Below are 15,780 nucleotides of genomic sequence, written 5' to 3'. Positions count from 1 at the left end.
GGGGAAAGAGCACTTGCTGGGGATGCCCACGGTGGTCTGTGGGGCTCGAGGGCGCGGAAACATCGGACAGCCAGTGGGCCGCAGGGGCTGTGCATGCTCTGTCCAGCCCTGAGGTTCTGAGGTTCCCAAGCAGGAGGGGCTCATGGGGGGCTTTTAGTTATAAACCCTCTGGGCCAGGAGGGCTGTGGACAGTTCTTTGAACACACTGGAAACAGTAAAGCATTTGTGCTGTCACATAGTTTTATTGATGTGATCTGATTGAAGGTATTAGCTTTACTGGAAGAGATACAGTCCTCTCCAACCACTTTTGGAAGTAGGTGGGGAAGATAATGAACAGCCAAAACCTTACAGATAAATCCAGTTACAAGTCAATCTGATTCACGTAATCTAATTTCAGAGTCAGGATGAAGGACATGGAGGCTGAACGGATCCAGGAAAGAGTCTAGTTTCACTCTATTCAACAAGGCCCAGGGACACTCAAGTGATGGATGTTGCACACTTCCTGTGACGGGGAGCTCACTCCTCCCCAGGGGGCTCCATCACTTCTATGGGACGCTGCTCTGTCATACAAAATCCTTCCCTACACGGACCTGAGGGCTGCCGTCTGGCAATGCTGCCGCCTGATGATGGTTCTGCCCTCGGGTGTGTGCCACCTGTTTCTGACAGCTCTGGTGACCACGTCCTCCTCCAAGCCTACAATCTTAGGCCAGTCTTCCAGGTCCCATTTCCATTCTGGGCAGCTCCTGTGGACACCTCCAGGTCATTACCTCGTGGGACTCACATGGCCGCCCAATGGTTCTCAAAGGACCTCTATGGAAACGCAAGATAGTCTCAGCTAGTCTGAAGTGGGGACAATCTTTGCCGAGGGTCCTCTGACACCTGCTCTTCTGATATGGCCCCTGGAAGGACTCAGGGTCAAGCACTAACAGCGGCAGGTGAGGAAGCATCTGAGCTGCGCAAGGAATCCCAGTTTATCTGGCTTTTGGGAAGGGCTTCCTTTTCCACTTCTAAGTGGAGGCCACACAGAGGCAGATGGTGGCTTAATTTTCCTGCGGGAACACTGAGGAGGGTGTAGTAGCAGCTTCCTGTCACTGGAGGGATTTTAAGTGGAGGCACAGTTTTCACAAGATGTGGACAGAAGATTCAAGGATCAATCTGGGATAAGGTGAGGTGGGCCTGGCCTTTCAAGTCCTTCCTAATTCTGAAATTCCACCATTGTGTGAGGTGAGCTCGGTATAAGGTCTTGGATTTTAACAAATGAGTAGAGTGGAAACAAGTGCTGAGGTCTGAGATTGGAGGTTACCAGGTGGCCTCTGGCAAATCACTTAGCTTCCCTGCGCCTTACTTTCCTCATCTATAAAATTGGATGAGTTGCCCTCGCTGGTGTGGTTCAGTGGATTAAATGCTGGTTTATAAACTGAAAGGTCACCAGTTCTATCTCCTATTGGGGTACATGCCTGGGTTGCGGGCCAAGTCCGTGGTTGGGGGCACGCGAGAGAAAACTGATCAATATATCTCTCACACATGGATGTTTCATTCCCTTTCTCCCTCCTTTCCTGTCTCTCTATAAGTAAATAAAATCTTAAAACAAAATAAAATTGGATGAGTCCGCTAACCTCCCACAGATTTAGAGAATCCAGTGAAATGCGGGATGTGAACATGTGCTAGATGCCCACAGACTGCCATCCCAGGGGTGGACCAGTGGCTGCTGTACAGACAGGCACCCTCACGGGTTCTGGGGTTACTCTCTTGTAACCCTGTTTCTCACTCTGCCACTTACTAGCTGAGTGACCTTGGGCAAACAGAGCCTCAGTGTATTCATCTGTGAAGTGGGAACATTGTACTATCTCATAGGGTTGTTATGGAAATTGTGGTCACATGGTACAGGGCCTGGCGCAGAGTAAGTGCTTCGTCCTGGGGGCTGTTTATTTTTCTGTTGATGGCAGCCCCTAGGAGAGAGGGTCTGACAGAGAAGTGCCTCCCTGCGCGCCACCCCCTGCTCGGCACCTACCATGAGAAGCCCCTTGTAGGCATAGACGATGCCCAGCCAGATGGTCATGTGGGTGTTCTCACAGTGCTCCAGGAGAGGGCGGATGGAGATGTCCCGTCCTGCTGGGTCCGGCTGAGCAAAGAACAAAACAGAAACCCGGGGATGGCACTGGGCACTCCTCCAGCACCTGGGTCCCTGTCTGACTGCCCTTTTCCTTCCCATAAGCCCCAGCCAGTGACACTGTCCAGGAGGCTTCTTGGACGCTGCCTCTTTCCCTACCTCTGTGCTCCCATGGGGGCGGGCCTCAGCCACCATTGAATGGCTTCTGTTTGTTGTGATTCAGCCTGCACTAAAGTTATCTGCACTCTTCAGGGCCTTCCAACTTGAGTCAGAGCTCCTGAGGGTAGGGATTGGGTCATTTCTGTGCCCCTAGAGCCTAGCACAAGACCTGGCCCGGAGCAGCATCTGTAACATTTGTTGAAAGAGTGAGGGCAAGAATGAGGCACAAAAGCAGGCCAGGAGACGTTTACGTATCTCTGGGATTAACTTGGGGAGCTGGAGATTCAGATCTACTGGCTGGGCTAATCATGGGGCCTTCCATGCTCTTCCAAGGAGATCCTCTTGCCCACCACCCCATTAAGGGAGCTGTGGTGGTAGCCATGCTGTGTACCACGTGGCCCGTCTGGGGCCAGAGCTGATTGGACAATGGGTGGGCACCTGACCCTATGCAGGCAATCTAGAATCCAGAGGCTGGTTGGAGGCCCATGAGGTTTCCCAGTGCAGAGTGCTCTGCCCAAGACGGGTGGTACAGAGGATCCTACCCAAGCTCAGGAATTAGAACAGGGAAACTCGGGGAGAGAATCGGGTAGGAGGTAACAACAGAAGAAAAAGACACCAGGGGAATGAAAAAAATTTATATACGGTACATATATTTTTCCTGAATCATTGAGAGTAAGTTGCAGACATCCTGACCCTTCACTCCTAAACATCTAGCATGTATTTCCTAAGAACAAGGAGATTCTCTTACATGACCGTACACACACTTAACGAAATTCAAGAAATTTAACATTGATACAGTATATTATCTAATATACCATCCATTTTCATATTTCACCAATTGGCTTAATAATGTCCTTTACGGCAATTGTGGGACCACGTATTACGTTTACTTGTCATGCCTTTCTTCTCCTTTCCTCTGCCACAGTTCCTCAGCCTACTTTGGTTTTCCATGTCGTTGCTATTTCTGAAGTATCCACTTTAGGTATTTGGTAGAATGTCCCCCAGTTTGTGTTTGCCTGAATGTGTTTTCATTATTAGATTTAGGTTGTGCATTCTTGGCAGGAATCCTATGTAAGTGATGTTTTGGCCTCCTTGGTGTTTCACATCAGGGGCACGTGATGGCATTTTGTCCCATTATTGGTGATGTTAACTACGATTGTCTGGTTGAGGTGAGACCATTTCCCCCTCATAATTAATAAATAATCTGTGGGAGACACTTTGAGCCTGTGTGAGTATCCTTTTCCCCCACAAACACTAACTCAGTGGTTTCAGCATCCATTGATGATTCTTACCTGAGTCACATTGTTTTGGTGGTTGCAAAATGGTGATTTTCTAATTCTATGACTCCATTTAAATACTTGGCATTCTACTGTAAACAAGATCTTCCCTTTCTGCTCATTTTTAAAATGTATATCAGTATGGAATTATATGTTTCTATTTAATTCAGTGTCTTAAATCCATTAATACAATTATTCATTTTGATGCTCAATTTTTTCCAGACTTGGCTAATGGAAAACCCCTTCATGCTGTCTTCTGTGTTTTCCAACGTGTCCCCACAATTTTCCTGAGCACTTTCCTACTTCTTGGCACAAGATGTCCCCAGCTCTCCTCACACTTTCCTTGCCCCAGTCTTGGAATCAGCCATATCTCCAAGGAGTCCTGGTTCTTTTTAGCAGGGACTGGTATTTAGAAACCAAGATTTGGGCACTAGATGTGCTCACCGTTTCTGGGGTATCATTACTTGTAGGTCCACGTATATATGTATGTATCTTCCATCCATCCATTCATCATCATTCTATTATTCTCTTTCTACCATGAATCTATAGATATATATAAACTCTAACATCACAGGGTTTTTGCTTTTCTCCCTCTATTCCATATTTGCATCTTTCTCCTTTTACAGTGAGAACACTGGTTTCCAGTAACATCAAAATAGTCTCTCATTTGTTTAATCCTACAAATAGACACAAAATAATTTCAGAATTGCTACATCCATACACTACCACGAGATTCATTAAGTTGAAAATTTCTTTGCCAATCTGTTTGTCTTTGGAACAGATCCACTGAGGATATCTCATCAAATAAGTGAGTGCAGCATGTTGTTGTCCTATTGAGCCCAGGGTAAAGTCCTATGCTGGAGGGTAAGGCCTAGGGAGAAGGGGCGCTTGGGTGATGGAGAAGGTAGGCCTTAGGCGAGTGGAAGATGGAAACCCTCCTTCTCTGGGCCCTGGTCTCTAGGCCTGGCCTTTGAGGCAGCAATGGCCTGGGTACCTATGAGCTGGGGGAGCAGGAGTTGCCAGGAGTGGTGAGGCCTGTGGGCGCAGGCCACCTATAACCTGACCGTCCAGGGGCGTGCCCTCTAGGGCTGGATTCCCCTTCTGTTGTCCCACGCCACAGAAAGCCTTAGCGGGGCCTCCAGGGTTCCACGGTCATTGAGTCCACACACAGGCTGGAGTACCGGAGGGGCGAGGGCGGCTTCCTGAGGCTCTGCAGTGGTGGCAGTGGGTACCAGGGGAAGACACCCAGGGCGAGGTGATCTCCAGGAACCACAGTCAGCATGGCCAAGGCGAGAGATTTCCCTTCCACCGTGGCCCACCTGAGAGTTGGACTGGATTCTACTGAGGGTGATGGGTGTTTCCTGTGTCCTTGCATTGTTTAACTGAGGAGACTAAGAAAGGACTTGGCCCCAAGGTCAACAGTGACTTTATGGCAGAACCTGGGTTTCTCTAATGTCTGACAACCAAGCAGACATCACCGTGCAGGAGCCCAGGCCCACGGCGGTCATCATGAATAGCAAACCCATTAGTGACCATCGTGTCTGTTGTTCCACAATGAAAGCAATAGTTTATGATAGACTCTTAGATGCTCTGTGCAGAGAACTGATTCTGCCATACACTCTTGTTCAATGTAATGATAACTCTGTTCACAGGAAGCTGACCACGGTCGTCTGGCTTATACACCCCCAGTGACAGACCCCTCCCCCTCCACTCTTGAACAACAACTTTCTCCCCCTGTACGTCCACCCATTGGCCTTTCCTCTTGGGCTCCCCAGAATCATCCCAAGCTCTCTTCTTGAGTCTACACACTCTTCTTCAGGAGGGTGTAGCCACAGTGAAGGTACACATCACCTCCTGCCACATGTCGACCTGGTCCTCCAACTGCTCGAGTTTACCATTGGCCTGTAGGCCTAGGGTTGAGCTCACCCACCTGGCGAGAGTGAGTCTGCCTGCACCCTGTCTCCAGGTCTCCTTGGCTTTCTAAGTAACTCCCTTCCACTGGTGACTCAGATGTCCCTTAGGGTTGACTCAGACCCCATCAGGTAATTTTCGCCCAAGTGCTATTAGCTCTGCCTTCCCCCTTCTGTAGCTGATACTCCAGCCTGGCTATCTTTCCCTTGACAGTAACCCTCCTCCCCTAGTCCCCACCCTGGCCTGCTCTGACCTTTCTGAATCCTGAAATCCTAATTCTTACATCTAGTCTTTCAGTCCCCCACCCACCTCCATTAAGCTTAAGCACAGCCTCGGCTGCAGAGCTGGGAGGACAGCAGAAAACCAAGGGCCGCTGAGATTTCAGAGAAGTCAGTGGTGCCCAGGGTGGCCCGAGACGCCTCCACCCCATGTCCCCAGGACACAGACTCTGATCCAGAAATAAGCCACAGCGTTCTCCTGGAAGTGCACCTCACCCTCCCACAGCCCTGTGCACACTGGACAGGGATCAGGAAGGCACGGATTGGGGGTGGTTTTAGGAGTGACAAGGTTCAGGTTCAAGCTGGGGGATAGGGAGTCTGAATAAAGTCAAAAGATCCTTACATTGACTCCCAAAGCCAACTGTAAGAGCCACGCCCCTTCTCATCTTATCTGACCCAGTCGTGCCAGAGAGTGGAGTTCAGAGTGGTCTGAGCAGTCACAGGACTGCCCAGGCCCAGGGAGAGGGCGGGGAGCACCGCCACCACTTGAGCGCTTACTTGGAGTCCTTGTCGTGCACCAAACCGCCACTAGAGGGCACCAAAGAACTGCGCAGAGAATCCCACCGCCCGGCACTGTGGAGCAACCTCTGCTGGGGACAGAGAACTACATCTGTCTTGATGGGGCTCTAAGGGACAAAGCCCTCAGCAGCATCCTGTGCTACTCTAGAAGGCACCCACTAGCCTTAAACAAGGCCAGAGTTCCAGGCACCATGGAGGACACCCAGGGCCCTCCCAGGGCAGTGGGGATGGGTTGGGGGGATGGCTACTGCTGAGCAGTTGGAGAGCTATACCTGCCCACCCCACTCACCCTTCTTCTACTGCGGGCCAGCCATGCAGCCTAGAGCTGGTGAGCACAGGACACTGACCCCAACAGATGCCAGGCTGGGACCTTACTTCGAGGCTGAGCCAGGACTCCAGGCCCACTTCCCCGCCCAGCTGTGGACCGTGGCATCTCCACCGGCCTAAGAATGTTTCCTTTGCTCCCCATACAGGCCTGCAAGCAAGCTCAACTTGTTTTTCTTCTCTTGTTTTTGTTCCTTACTTGCTGCTCACCTTGGCAATTACCTAAGCAATTATTCATTCACTTATTCATTCCTCGTTGATTTAATACATTTAATACATAGCTATCAACCACTACCACTGGCCGGTGCCATTCTGGGCACGGGGAAGGCAGCAGTCACCAGAACTGACAAGAGCACTATGGGTCTTCATTCTAGTAAGATCAGGATAGTTCCATGAGAGGCAGCCTCAGAGGGAGAGTGGGTGGACTTTCCCAATAACAACCACCTTAAGGACACCAAGAGCTGCTTGTCATGAATGACAATGATGGTAGAGCTGCAAGTTCTATACACGGTATCCTGTCAAAGCCTCCTAAGAATCCTTGGTGTTGTACTCACTTTGCAGATGAGGACACGGAGGCACAGGGAGGTTAAGTAACTTGCCCCAAATCTCCAGCTAGAAAGTGCCAGAGCTGAAATTCAAACACAGTCTGTGTGACTCCCAAGCCAGTGTTTCCTGCCTCACCGTGTGCCCTGCCTCTCTCAAAGCATCCTGTCAGGCTCAAAGGAGACAGTGGGTATAAACCTGCTCTAGAAACGGAGAGGTGCCGCTCGTGGGAGGAATGACTTAATTGCTAAATGTTCAACAGAGGCCTACCCTGAAGCCCCGGAGCTCTGTGAAGGTTGTACTCCCGCGCCGCAAGCTGAATTCTAGCGGAGAAAACGCTCTTCCCGCTGGACAGGGCTGAGCGGGGTGCAGTGCGCAGCAGAGAGGCCACGCCTGTCTGTGATGGCCAGAGCGCTCACACCTGACTCCTGGTCCAGCCGCTGCTCAGCGGGAGGCACGGAGAAGTGGCTGGGGACAGCCTCCCCCGTCTGTGCTCTGAAGGGAGAGCAGCTGGCCTGAGAGTCCCTCCGCATAATGCAGCTACTCACAATGTAGGTCAGTGGCCCCTGCAAACAGCCTGCTTTGTCAGGCTGCACAAACGACAGGCAGGGTGTTTGGGTGTGGGTTGAGGCCCAAGCAGTTTCCCTCCTTCCCTTGCCTCTCTTCTCTCTCCCCTTTTGATTCTGAAAGTCTTGAAATGTCAAAGGCCATTGGTCCTGCTATAGACTCTATAGACTTGCTGGGGGACCTTGGGCAAGTCCCCACTTTTTTCTAGACTCTAGTTACTCATTTGCAGAGTGGGCCCATGGGTTAATTTACAGTATTGTTCATGTGAGCCTGAATAATGCAGGGATGACTGGATTTGACCTATTCAGGAAAAAAATCAGTACTTCTCACATGCCTACTGTGTGCCGTGCACTCTGCCCCGCACCGGGGCCCAGGTGCACAGGACGGATAGGATGCTGGCCGTGGTGGGATGTGCATTCTAGCGGAGGGCACAGGGGGTCAGTGAACCCCACGGTGCCGCTAAGCGGGGGGCAGTGATATGTGTTCCTAAGGAGAGGTAGAAGGTGCTTCGAGGGGTGCTGGCAAGGGGACTTGTTTCCGATCCGGTAGCCTGGGGAGGCTCTTCTGCAATGGTGACATTTAGTGTGAGACCTGAATGACGAGAAAGACCAGCCATAAGAGAATCTAGGGGGAGACCATTCCTAGGAGAGGGAACAGCAAGTGGGAAGGACCTGAAATGGCAAAGGGTCTGGCCTATTTCAGGAACCAAAGGGAGGCCAGCGTGGCTGGAGTGTGATAAGTGAGGGGTCGGCACACCAACCACCCAGGGAGCTTGTTAACAGGCAGATGGGGTCGGCAGGTGTGGATGTTGCAGTCCTAACACGCTCCCAAGTGACACGGGCCTGCTGGTCTGGGAACGGCCCTTTGGGCAGCAAGGCCTTAAAAGGTCTGAAACAACAGGGTGACATTTGGTCCTCACTTAGAAATCTTTGGTTAAGAGTGAAGATTCCTTTGTCACACGCACACGCCTGACACAGGGATAGCTGAGCGCAAGGTCAGCCTCAACACCGTCAGTCTGTGTGTTCCGACCCGGGGCCGGAATCTGCAGCCAGTGCCTGTGTGCGCGCTGCGTGCGGCTGGCCAGGGCAGTCGGGGCCAGGCAGGGCGGGCGAGGGCCCGGGAGGAGGGCAGAAGGGTGCCACGAGCCCTCCCTGTGGCCGTGGGGCCCCTGGTTTCCCCTGCTGTCACTGCTTGGGTGGGTCAGGCTCTTGAGCCCCACCGGGCCCATGCTTCTTTGAAGAGGAGGTTCCTTCCACCTCCTGCCCAGGTCCCAGAAGCTGGCTCTCAGGGCTCATTCCCTGGGCCATTCCTGTTTTTTAATTTTAATGTCATATTTGGTTTTTGAAATATATGGTAAAATTGGCACGTGTCTATGTGTGTATTATCAATTGTGAGGGAGGGGAGGGGAGGATGTCTAACCTTTGGGCTGCATTTCAGAGCCTTGAGATGCTCCTCTTTTCCTGGAAAGGCAGGTAAGTTGACACCACCTCTTCTGAGGAGGGGGTGGGGGGTCTCATCCAGGATGCCTGGCCGGGGAGGGGAGAGGGCACTGAGTTCAGATACCCAAGTCTGTCACTTGCCAGCTGCGTGACCTTGAACATATCTCCAAGCCGTTCTGAACCATGATTTCCTCATCTGCACCCTCCCAGCATTGGTAAGACGATCAAAGGAGTTAACCGGTGTGTTTACCACGCTTCAGAGAGTGGGAAGCCCGCTCCGTCTGTGTAACCCGTCCTTATTATCTCCACCGCAGAGTCACAGAGCGCCGGAGCCGGGAGGCGCCTTCCAGGCCCCTCTGGGGCTGGGCTGCTTATCTCACCAGCAGCAGCCTCAAGTCTCTGTGGCTGCAAAGCTGGAGCTGTCATTTCAAGGTAAGACTTTTTTTTTTTTTAAGAATGTTTGATTACGAGCTAGAGTGAATGTTTGCAGAATCCCAGTCTGGAAGGGACCTGTGAGAGCACTAACCAGGGTTTCTCAAAGGGGGCACTTCGGGCACTGCTTTCTTTGGAGGGCACGGTCCTTTCTGGTTAGGAACTCTCCTTCTCAGTGCAGGGCACTCAGAACCCAGGGTACTCGGGCGCTCAGCGCCAGGCATGTCCTCTGGTCACTGTGACAATCCAAATTTTCCTCCTCCCCAACTCCCCATTTCCAAACACTAAGAAGATTATGCACTAGTCCAATTCCTCTTTTTATAGGTGGAGAAACAGGCCCAGAAAAGGACTCCAGCAAGAGGGTGACTGAGTGGAGACCCAGGTGCAGGTGTCCTGACCTGGTCTCATGCCCTGTGCACTGGACCGTGCTGCGGGGTGGCTCAGAAGCGGCCAGCCTCGTGGGCTGCTCACCAGCCAACGTTTATCGGGACTTAACAGTATTCGGGCACCCGGTACTGCCACGTTGGCTCTCTGCAGCTGGAAGAGGCCGCCTTCTAGCTTTTGGACTTATTCAGTCTGCTGGCACTGTGCACCCTTGCCCAGGTGCACAAGGGAAGCTTCCAGAGCAGCAGGTATGGAACCCAAAGCCACTTGCCTGAAGTTTCACGGAGGGCAGATGAGGTGGGAGAGGTGGCCAGGCCCTGGCTGAGAAGGGCAAGGAGCCCGTGCTCAGCACCAGGGTGCCAGTGGGCCAGCAGACCCCTGCCCAGCCCTGTTCAGAGAGGCATCCTGACTTTGACCTTGGCATTTAGTGGGAATTTCTGGGGTTGTATAAGGGTCATAGCTAGGGTGGAAATCCTCTTGGGGAACTTAAGGGCTGACTAGCGCAATAATAGGACCTAACCTCTGTAGTCCTTTGCAGCTCATCAATCTGTAGACTACGATTGCTCTTTGATTTGGACTGCAGGGCGGACTGATGCAGGAGCCAGGAATTTTATACCCATGTTACAGGTGAGGAAACAGGCTCAGAAAGGACAAGGGACTTGCTTAAGGTGACACAGCAAATGAGAGGCAAAGCCAAGCCAGACAGACCTCTTCCCTGCAAAGTGGGAGGGACACATCTCAACTTCCTTTTGTCATTCCCTTTCCTGTGGCTGGGCTCTGTTCAGCTCCCCGTGGGGGTCGGGGGCCCCTTCAGGGGAGCTCCTGTTCTCCTTGGGCCTGGGTCGGGGGCCTCCGGGGCAAGCCCAGGGCAGGAGGAGCTCCCAGGTATTGCCGATGAATCCAAAGCCAAGAGGCGCTGGGTCATGGGGGGCTTTCACGAGGCACATTGTGAACGAGGCAACAGCGCCACTGCTTCCCGAGAGTCTTGGCACTTCCAACTCAGGTGCTTTCACCTGAACACCCAGGTTTCTGGCTTCTTTTGGAAAGGAGACACGGGGCAGCTCAGGGCCTGCCTCATGAGCTGGGCTTGTCTGCCACCGTCTCATGTCTGGGCTGCCTGTCCGGTCCTTGTGCCAGAGTCAAGTGAATACGTGGAAGAGCTTTTAATGTTAAGAGCATTTTTGAAGTAAGTGTGACAGCTGTTCTTTCTTAGGTTGGTAAAAGAACTGGGGTGAGACTGAGTGGTGACTGGAAAGAGCTGACGTGAGAACGGCACCCAGCTGCGCTTCAGTGTTGGAGACGATGCAGCTAGGGGAGAATTCCCTCCAGGGACAGCCGCAAGGCAGTGCCGGCGCCGCGCCGGAGGCGGGGCGCCACGGCCACCAAGTGCTCTGAGGAGGACAAACCACTGTGGAGCCAGGTGAGGAGGAGGGGGAGGGAATCAATAGGGGAAAGGGAAGAGAGACAGGGGAAGGAAGGAAGCTGCTTGGGCCACGTGTTCCTTCCCCTCAGACTTCTGCACCTTCTGGAAGTTCTGCTAAAATTCAAGAAAAGCTTGATGAGCAAGATGGGCATCCTGGTGTGCCTGGCAGAGGGCTTCAGACTTGCCCTGGGTGGTGTGGGGTGGGAGAGAGACGGTATCTGTGAGCCAGGAACCGGGTGTGCCTATAGGAAAGGCTGGGGAAGCGCCAACATCCCTAGCAGGCTCAGGAGGTTCTGGGTCTCCTCACCTTGGGGGTTTGAAGACCCACAAGGCCCCACATGACACAGAGATGCACAGAAATATGGACTGACTATTCACTTGGTCACCTGATTTTTGTAGAAGCAGCATTACTGAGTGGAACGGTTTGGTAGCCAATCGTGAGCAAACTCTTTCCCCTCTGAGGTCCCTCAAGTGCCAACATTTGGAGATTCCATTTCAAGTGCCAACATTCAGACAGAAGCACGTGTCTCCCAGGCTTGACTCCTGAAGTCTGGTTTTCTCCCACCCTCAGCAGGACCAGGGTGCCTGGATCCCTCATGCCCCAACCTGGCCGGGCAGAAATCTGCAGGACAGTGCTCCCCAGGGCGCACGTGAGAACGGCTGTGGCTAAAACCACCGCCATCCTGAGAGCAGAACCACGCTTTCTTCCTGCAGCCCCGGACCGGCCTGACCCTCACCCAGCTTAGTGTCTGGGCCGCAGGCAGAAGTGGGAGGGTCCATGGCCGGGGCTCAGGGGAGGCTCTGGAGGCCCTGACCCAGGCCGGCAAGGAATGGACAGCACAATGAACGGAGAGCAGAGACAGACAAGTGGGGATGAAGAGAAGGGAAACGTGTGTCCCTCAGGTGCCGATACAATACAGTAAGATTTTGAGATGTTGTTAATTAAATCTTGAGAATGAATGAAAACAAGAGCTTAACAAGGGAATAGTCATTTTGTCCTTCCGTAACTGGACCCCGCATACCACTGCCCACCCTCGACTCCATCACCGACCTCCCTCGTCGGAGGCCAGGTCCCACACCCTCCCCTCCGGGTCCTTCACTGCGCCGGGTCCTCATCCTGGGATGCCCTTTCTTACACCGCTGTGTACACACACCCACTCCTCCATCTCGGAAGCCTTCCCAGGCCCTCTCGCCACCCCCCACCCCGGCCGAGGCCCCAGTGCTCGCTGCCTCTCTTTCTGGGGAGGACCATGGCCCCCCTGTTGGATATCTCTGTGCTCGGCTTTTTGCCCCTCCGCTCTCAGCACCCCCTCCCCCCATCGTTTGCACTTCCTCTGTCCCCTGCCGGCCACCACTCCCCCAACACTTACTGACGGCTGTGTGCCAGATTCTGGGCCAAGCATATCATATGGACGGTCCCATTTCATCCAAATAATCGCCGCAGGAGTGGCCTCTAATACAGCCCTGGGACTTGGACCCAGGTGTGCCCACCTCCCGAGCCTTGGCTTTACACCACGGATCCAGAACCACCCAGCCTTCGGACCCCCCGGCCCAGACCGCAGGGCGGTCGACCCGGCCCTCCTCGGCCCTGGCCTGGCTAGGCCCATGGAGTGCCTCTCGTCTCCCTCTCACGGGCGTCCGCTGCTAACTCAGGGCACGACCTGCCTGGCAGTTCACGGTGACTCCCTGCTGTCAAGCCCAAGTCCAGCTTGGTGTGAAATGGGAGGTGACAGAACGAGGATGCGAAGATGCTCTAAATGAGGAGGCCAGGGCATATGGGGTCCCGGACAGAGCCACGTAGCCCTCCTCTGCTGTGCCCGTGCACTCAATTTTATGGCTTTCAAAGCCATCAGGCCTGCCGAACAGCCCTAGGAGTTTAGTAGGGCCATCGGCCTCGTTCCCATTTTGCATAGAGAACACCGGGCCTGGGAATAGGCTGTAATTCACCCAAGGTCACCCAGCAGGAAACCTGAGGACCTGGCACCTGAGCCTGCTGTCTTGACGCCTCGCCAGGACCCTTTCTGTCGTTCAGGCTCCTCCCTGGAACTCTGGCTAATTCTGGGAGTCCCAGCTCAGCAAGGACAAAGGAAGCTGGCTGCCTGGACAAGTCTCCAGTGTTCCCTCTCGTGTTCCCTGCTGCAGCTCACATTTTAGTTTGCCCTTGGCCAAAAGGCAGCCGGGCGACACCGCAGGGCCCTGGTATAATGGACAGCCACTGGCCTTGCCTCTGGACCAGGGCTCTGACCCAGGCCTGTCACGTGCTCACTCAGCCCCAGGCTCTCCTCTGAGAAATGCTGGAGTCACCTGCTTTGAGGGTTGTGCTGAGCATCAAGCAAGAGCCCAGAAGACAAAAGACTACATGGCCCAGACACACAGAGGCCCGCGGTAATGCGTGCAAGAACAATGCATCCGTTTCATCTGCCTGTTGTCACTCAGGGAGGCGAGCGGGTTGGGAGCCCCAAAAGTGCAGTGCTGCAAAGACTGTTCCAAAATAGGATGTTGTAATTGGTGCTGCTGCCACCGCTGGCTGCGCGTGGGAGTCCCTGGGAGCCACAGGCCCTGGGAGAGCGTGTGTGCCCCCTTCACTCTGCAGCAGGGCCTCCGTTTTCCGGGCCAGTCTCTTTGTGCCCTGCCAGTGCCTTCTCCTCTGCACCAACGGCGGAGTTTCCAGCATGAATGTCATGCTCCGATCCATGATAACTTCAAAGCTGTCCTTAACCCTTCTCACACACACCCATGAACAACAAATACATAGAAATTCATGTAGATACATATAAAATACCTCGGAAGGTCACAGCGTTCCACTGCTCTATTTTGTGCGATCACAGGACTTTCGGGCTTGAGGAGGCGCCCTCAAGCATCTTCTTTCACTTCCCTTCCTGGGTGAGCAGGCCCTGCCAAGAGCTCGTCCAACCTTTCTTTGCACACCTCTGGCGATGAGACACTCTCTACCTCCTAAGGAAGCCCAGTTCATTTAGGGATAGGTCAGACTGAAATGTGAACGTTCTCCCTCATCCTCAGCTGAAATCTGTGTCACCAGAACCCCTACCACGGGTCTGGGTTCTGCCTTCTGGGACCCTGCAGGCTGCGGCCTCTCCCTTGACCCCAGGACAGCCCCCCTGAAGCTTAGAGACAGTAATTGTGCCCCTTTGAGCCTTCTCATTGCTGTGTTGACATCCATCCTTCCTACATGGCACAGTTTTTTATTCTCTCCCCATCCTGGTCACACTTCTTCTTGTCACTGTTTCTGTAGGGTCTGGGGCCCATATGAAGAAACAAGTCCCCAAGGGGATCTGAGAAGGGCAAGAGTAGTGCCCCCTCCCCGTGCCTAGAGCTCCGTGCACCTGCGGCTGAGCCCTGACCTTGGTTATTTGGCAGCCCGACCATACCCTGGAGCTTCGTAATCCATCCACACCGTCTCTGCCCACGTTTATTGGTGCTTGGGGGACACACACGCCCCACATGTCCTGTGTGCAGAGCCCCTGAAGAGAAAGGCACTGGTGGCCCTGCCGTCCCTCATGACACTTCGGGGTCTCCTTTTCCATGCAGGATGTGCCACCGAGTGTGCAATTCCAAAAAGAGGTCACCAAAGGCTACTGATGGGTGGCCTTAATGATTTCACCAAAAAAATTTAAAAGACCCAAATCAGACAGAGGGTGTGGGCCATCCAGAGACAAGACAGGGTTGGGGAATAAGAACAGGAATGTCGATTTAAGGAGAATTGAAGTTGTATGCTTTCCTATGAACCAAAGATGTGACGTGGCTTTGGCACAGCTGAGAGTGAGCATATAATTGCCTCTAATGGTAACTTAGCATTTTCCCCTATGCAAGGTAGGACAGGAAGTATTGGCCATATTTTAGAGATGAGGAAACTGAGGCTCAGCGAGGTTCGGTGGACAGATCAAAGGAAATGAAGGGTGGCAGAGGCTGGCGCTCCCCCAACATCTCATCTGCTCACCACAGTTCTCAGCCCCTTTACAGTTGGCTGAGGGTCACCTTCTGGCCAATGGGCTATAGGAGGAAGTGACATCTGACCCTTGTTGACCAAAGCTTAGAAGAACCATCACAAGGTCTGTGTGTTGCTTCATGTTCGGTCCCAGATCACTGAGCCGCCTCATGGAAGATCGTTCCCCTGGAGACCACCTGGATTTACAAGTGGACTTCGCATGAGGGAGAACTAGACCTTTGATGCATTTTGCTGCTGAGTAACAAAGGGGTTCTTCATTACTGCAGCTCGGGCCAGCCTATCCTGACAAAAATAGAGAGGGGTAATTACATTTGTATTTATGTTATCACATGTCAGGGACTGTGCTAAGGACTTTGCACACGCCACCTCACGCAGCCCTTGAAGCTGTGAGGAAAGGACTATTCTTTCTCTTTACTGCATGGGAAAATGAAGACAGAGAGAAAGGAA

General features: G+C 53.0%; 1 protein-coding gene across 1 annotated transcript in view; it reads right to left on the bottom strand.

The window, feature by feature from the left end:
* Nucleotides 1–15,780, bottom strand: part of GABBR2 (gamma-aminobutyric acid type B receptor subunit 2) — a 331,202-nt gene that overhangs the window by 16,205 nt on the left and 299,217 nt on the right. Inside the window, exon 14 of the mRNA XM_054584622.1 lies at nt 2,012–2,122. Coding sequence (XP_054440597.1) covers nt 2,012–2,122 — 111 coding nt within the window. The remainder of the gene's footprint in view (nt 1–2,011; nt 2,123–15,780) is intronic.

This window comes from Pteronotus mesoamericanus, unplaced genomic scaffold, assembly GCF_021234165.1.
Source record: "Pteronotus mesoamericanus isolate MK-2021 breed Mesoamerican mustached bat unplaced genomic scaffold, CSHL_Meso_final contig_78, whole genome shotgun sequence".
Taxonomy (NCBI): domain Eukaryota; kingdom Metazoa; phylum Chordata; class Mammalia; order Chiroptera; family Mormoopidae; genus Pteronotus; species Pteronotus mesoamericanus.
The sequence above is the reverse complement of the archived record's forward strand: the minus strand, read 5'-3'. Positions and strand labels throughout refer to the sequence as shown.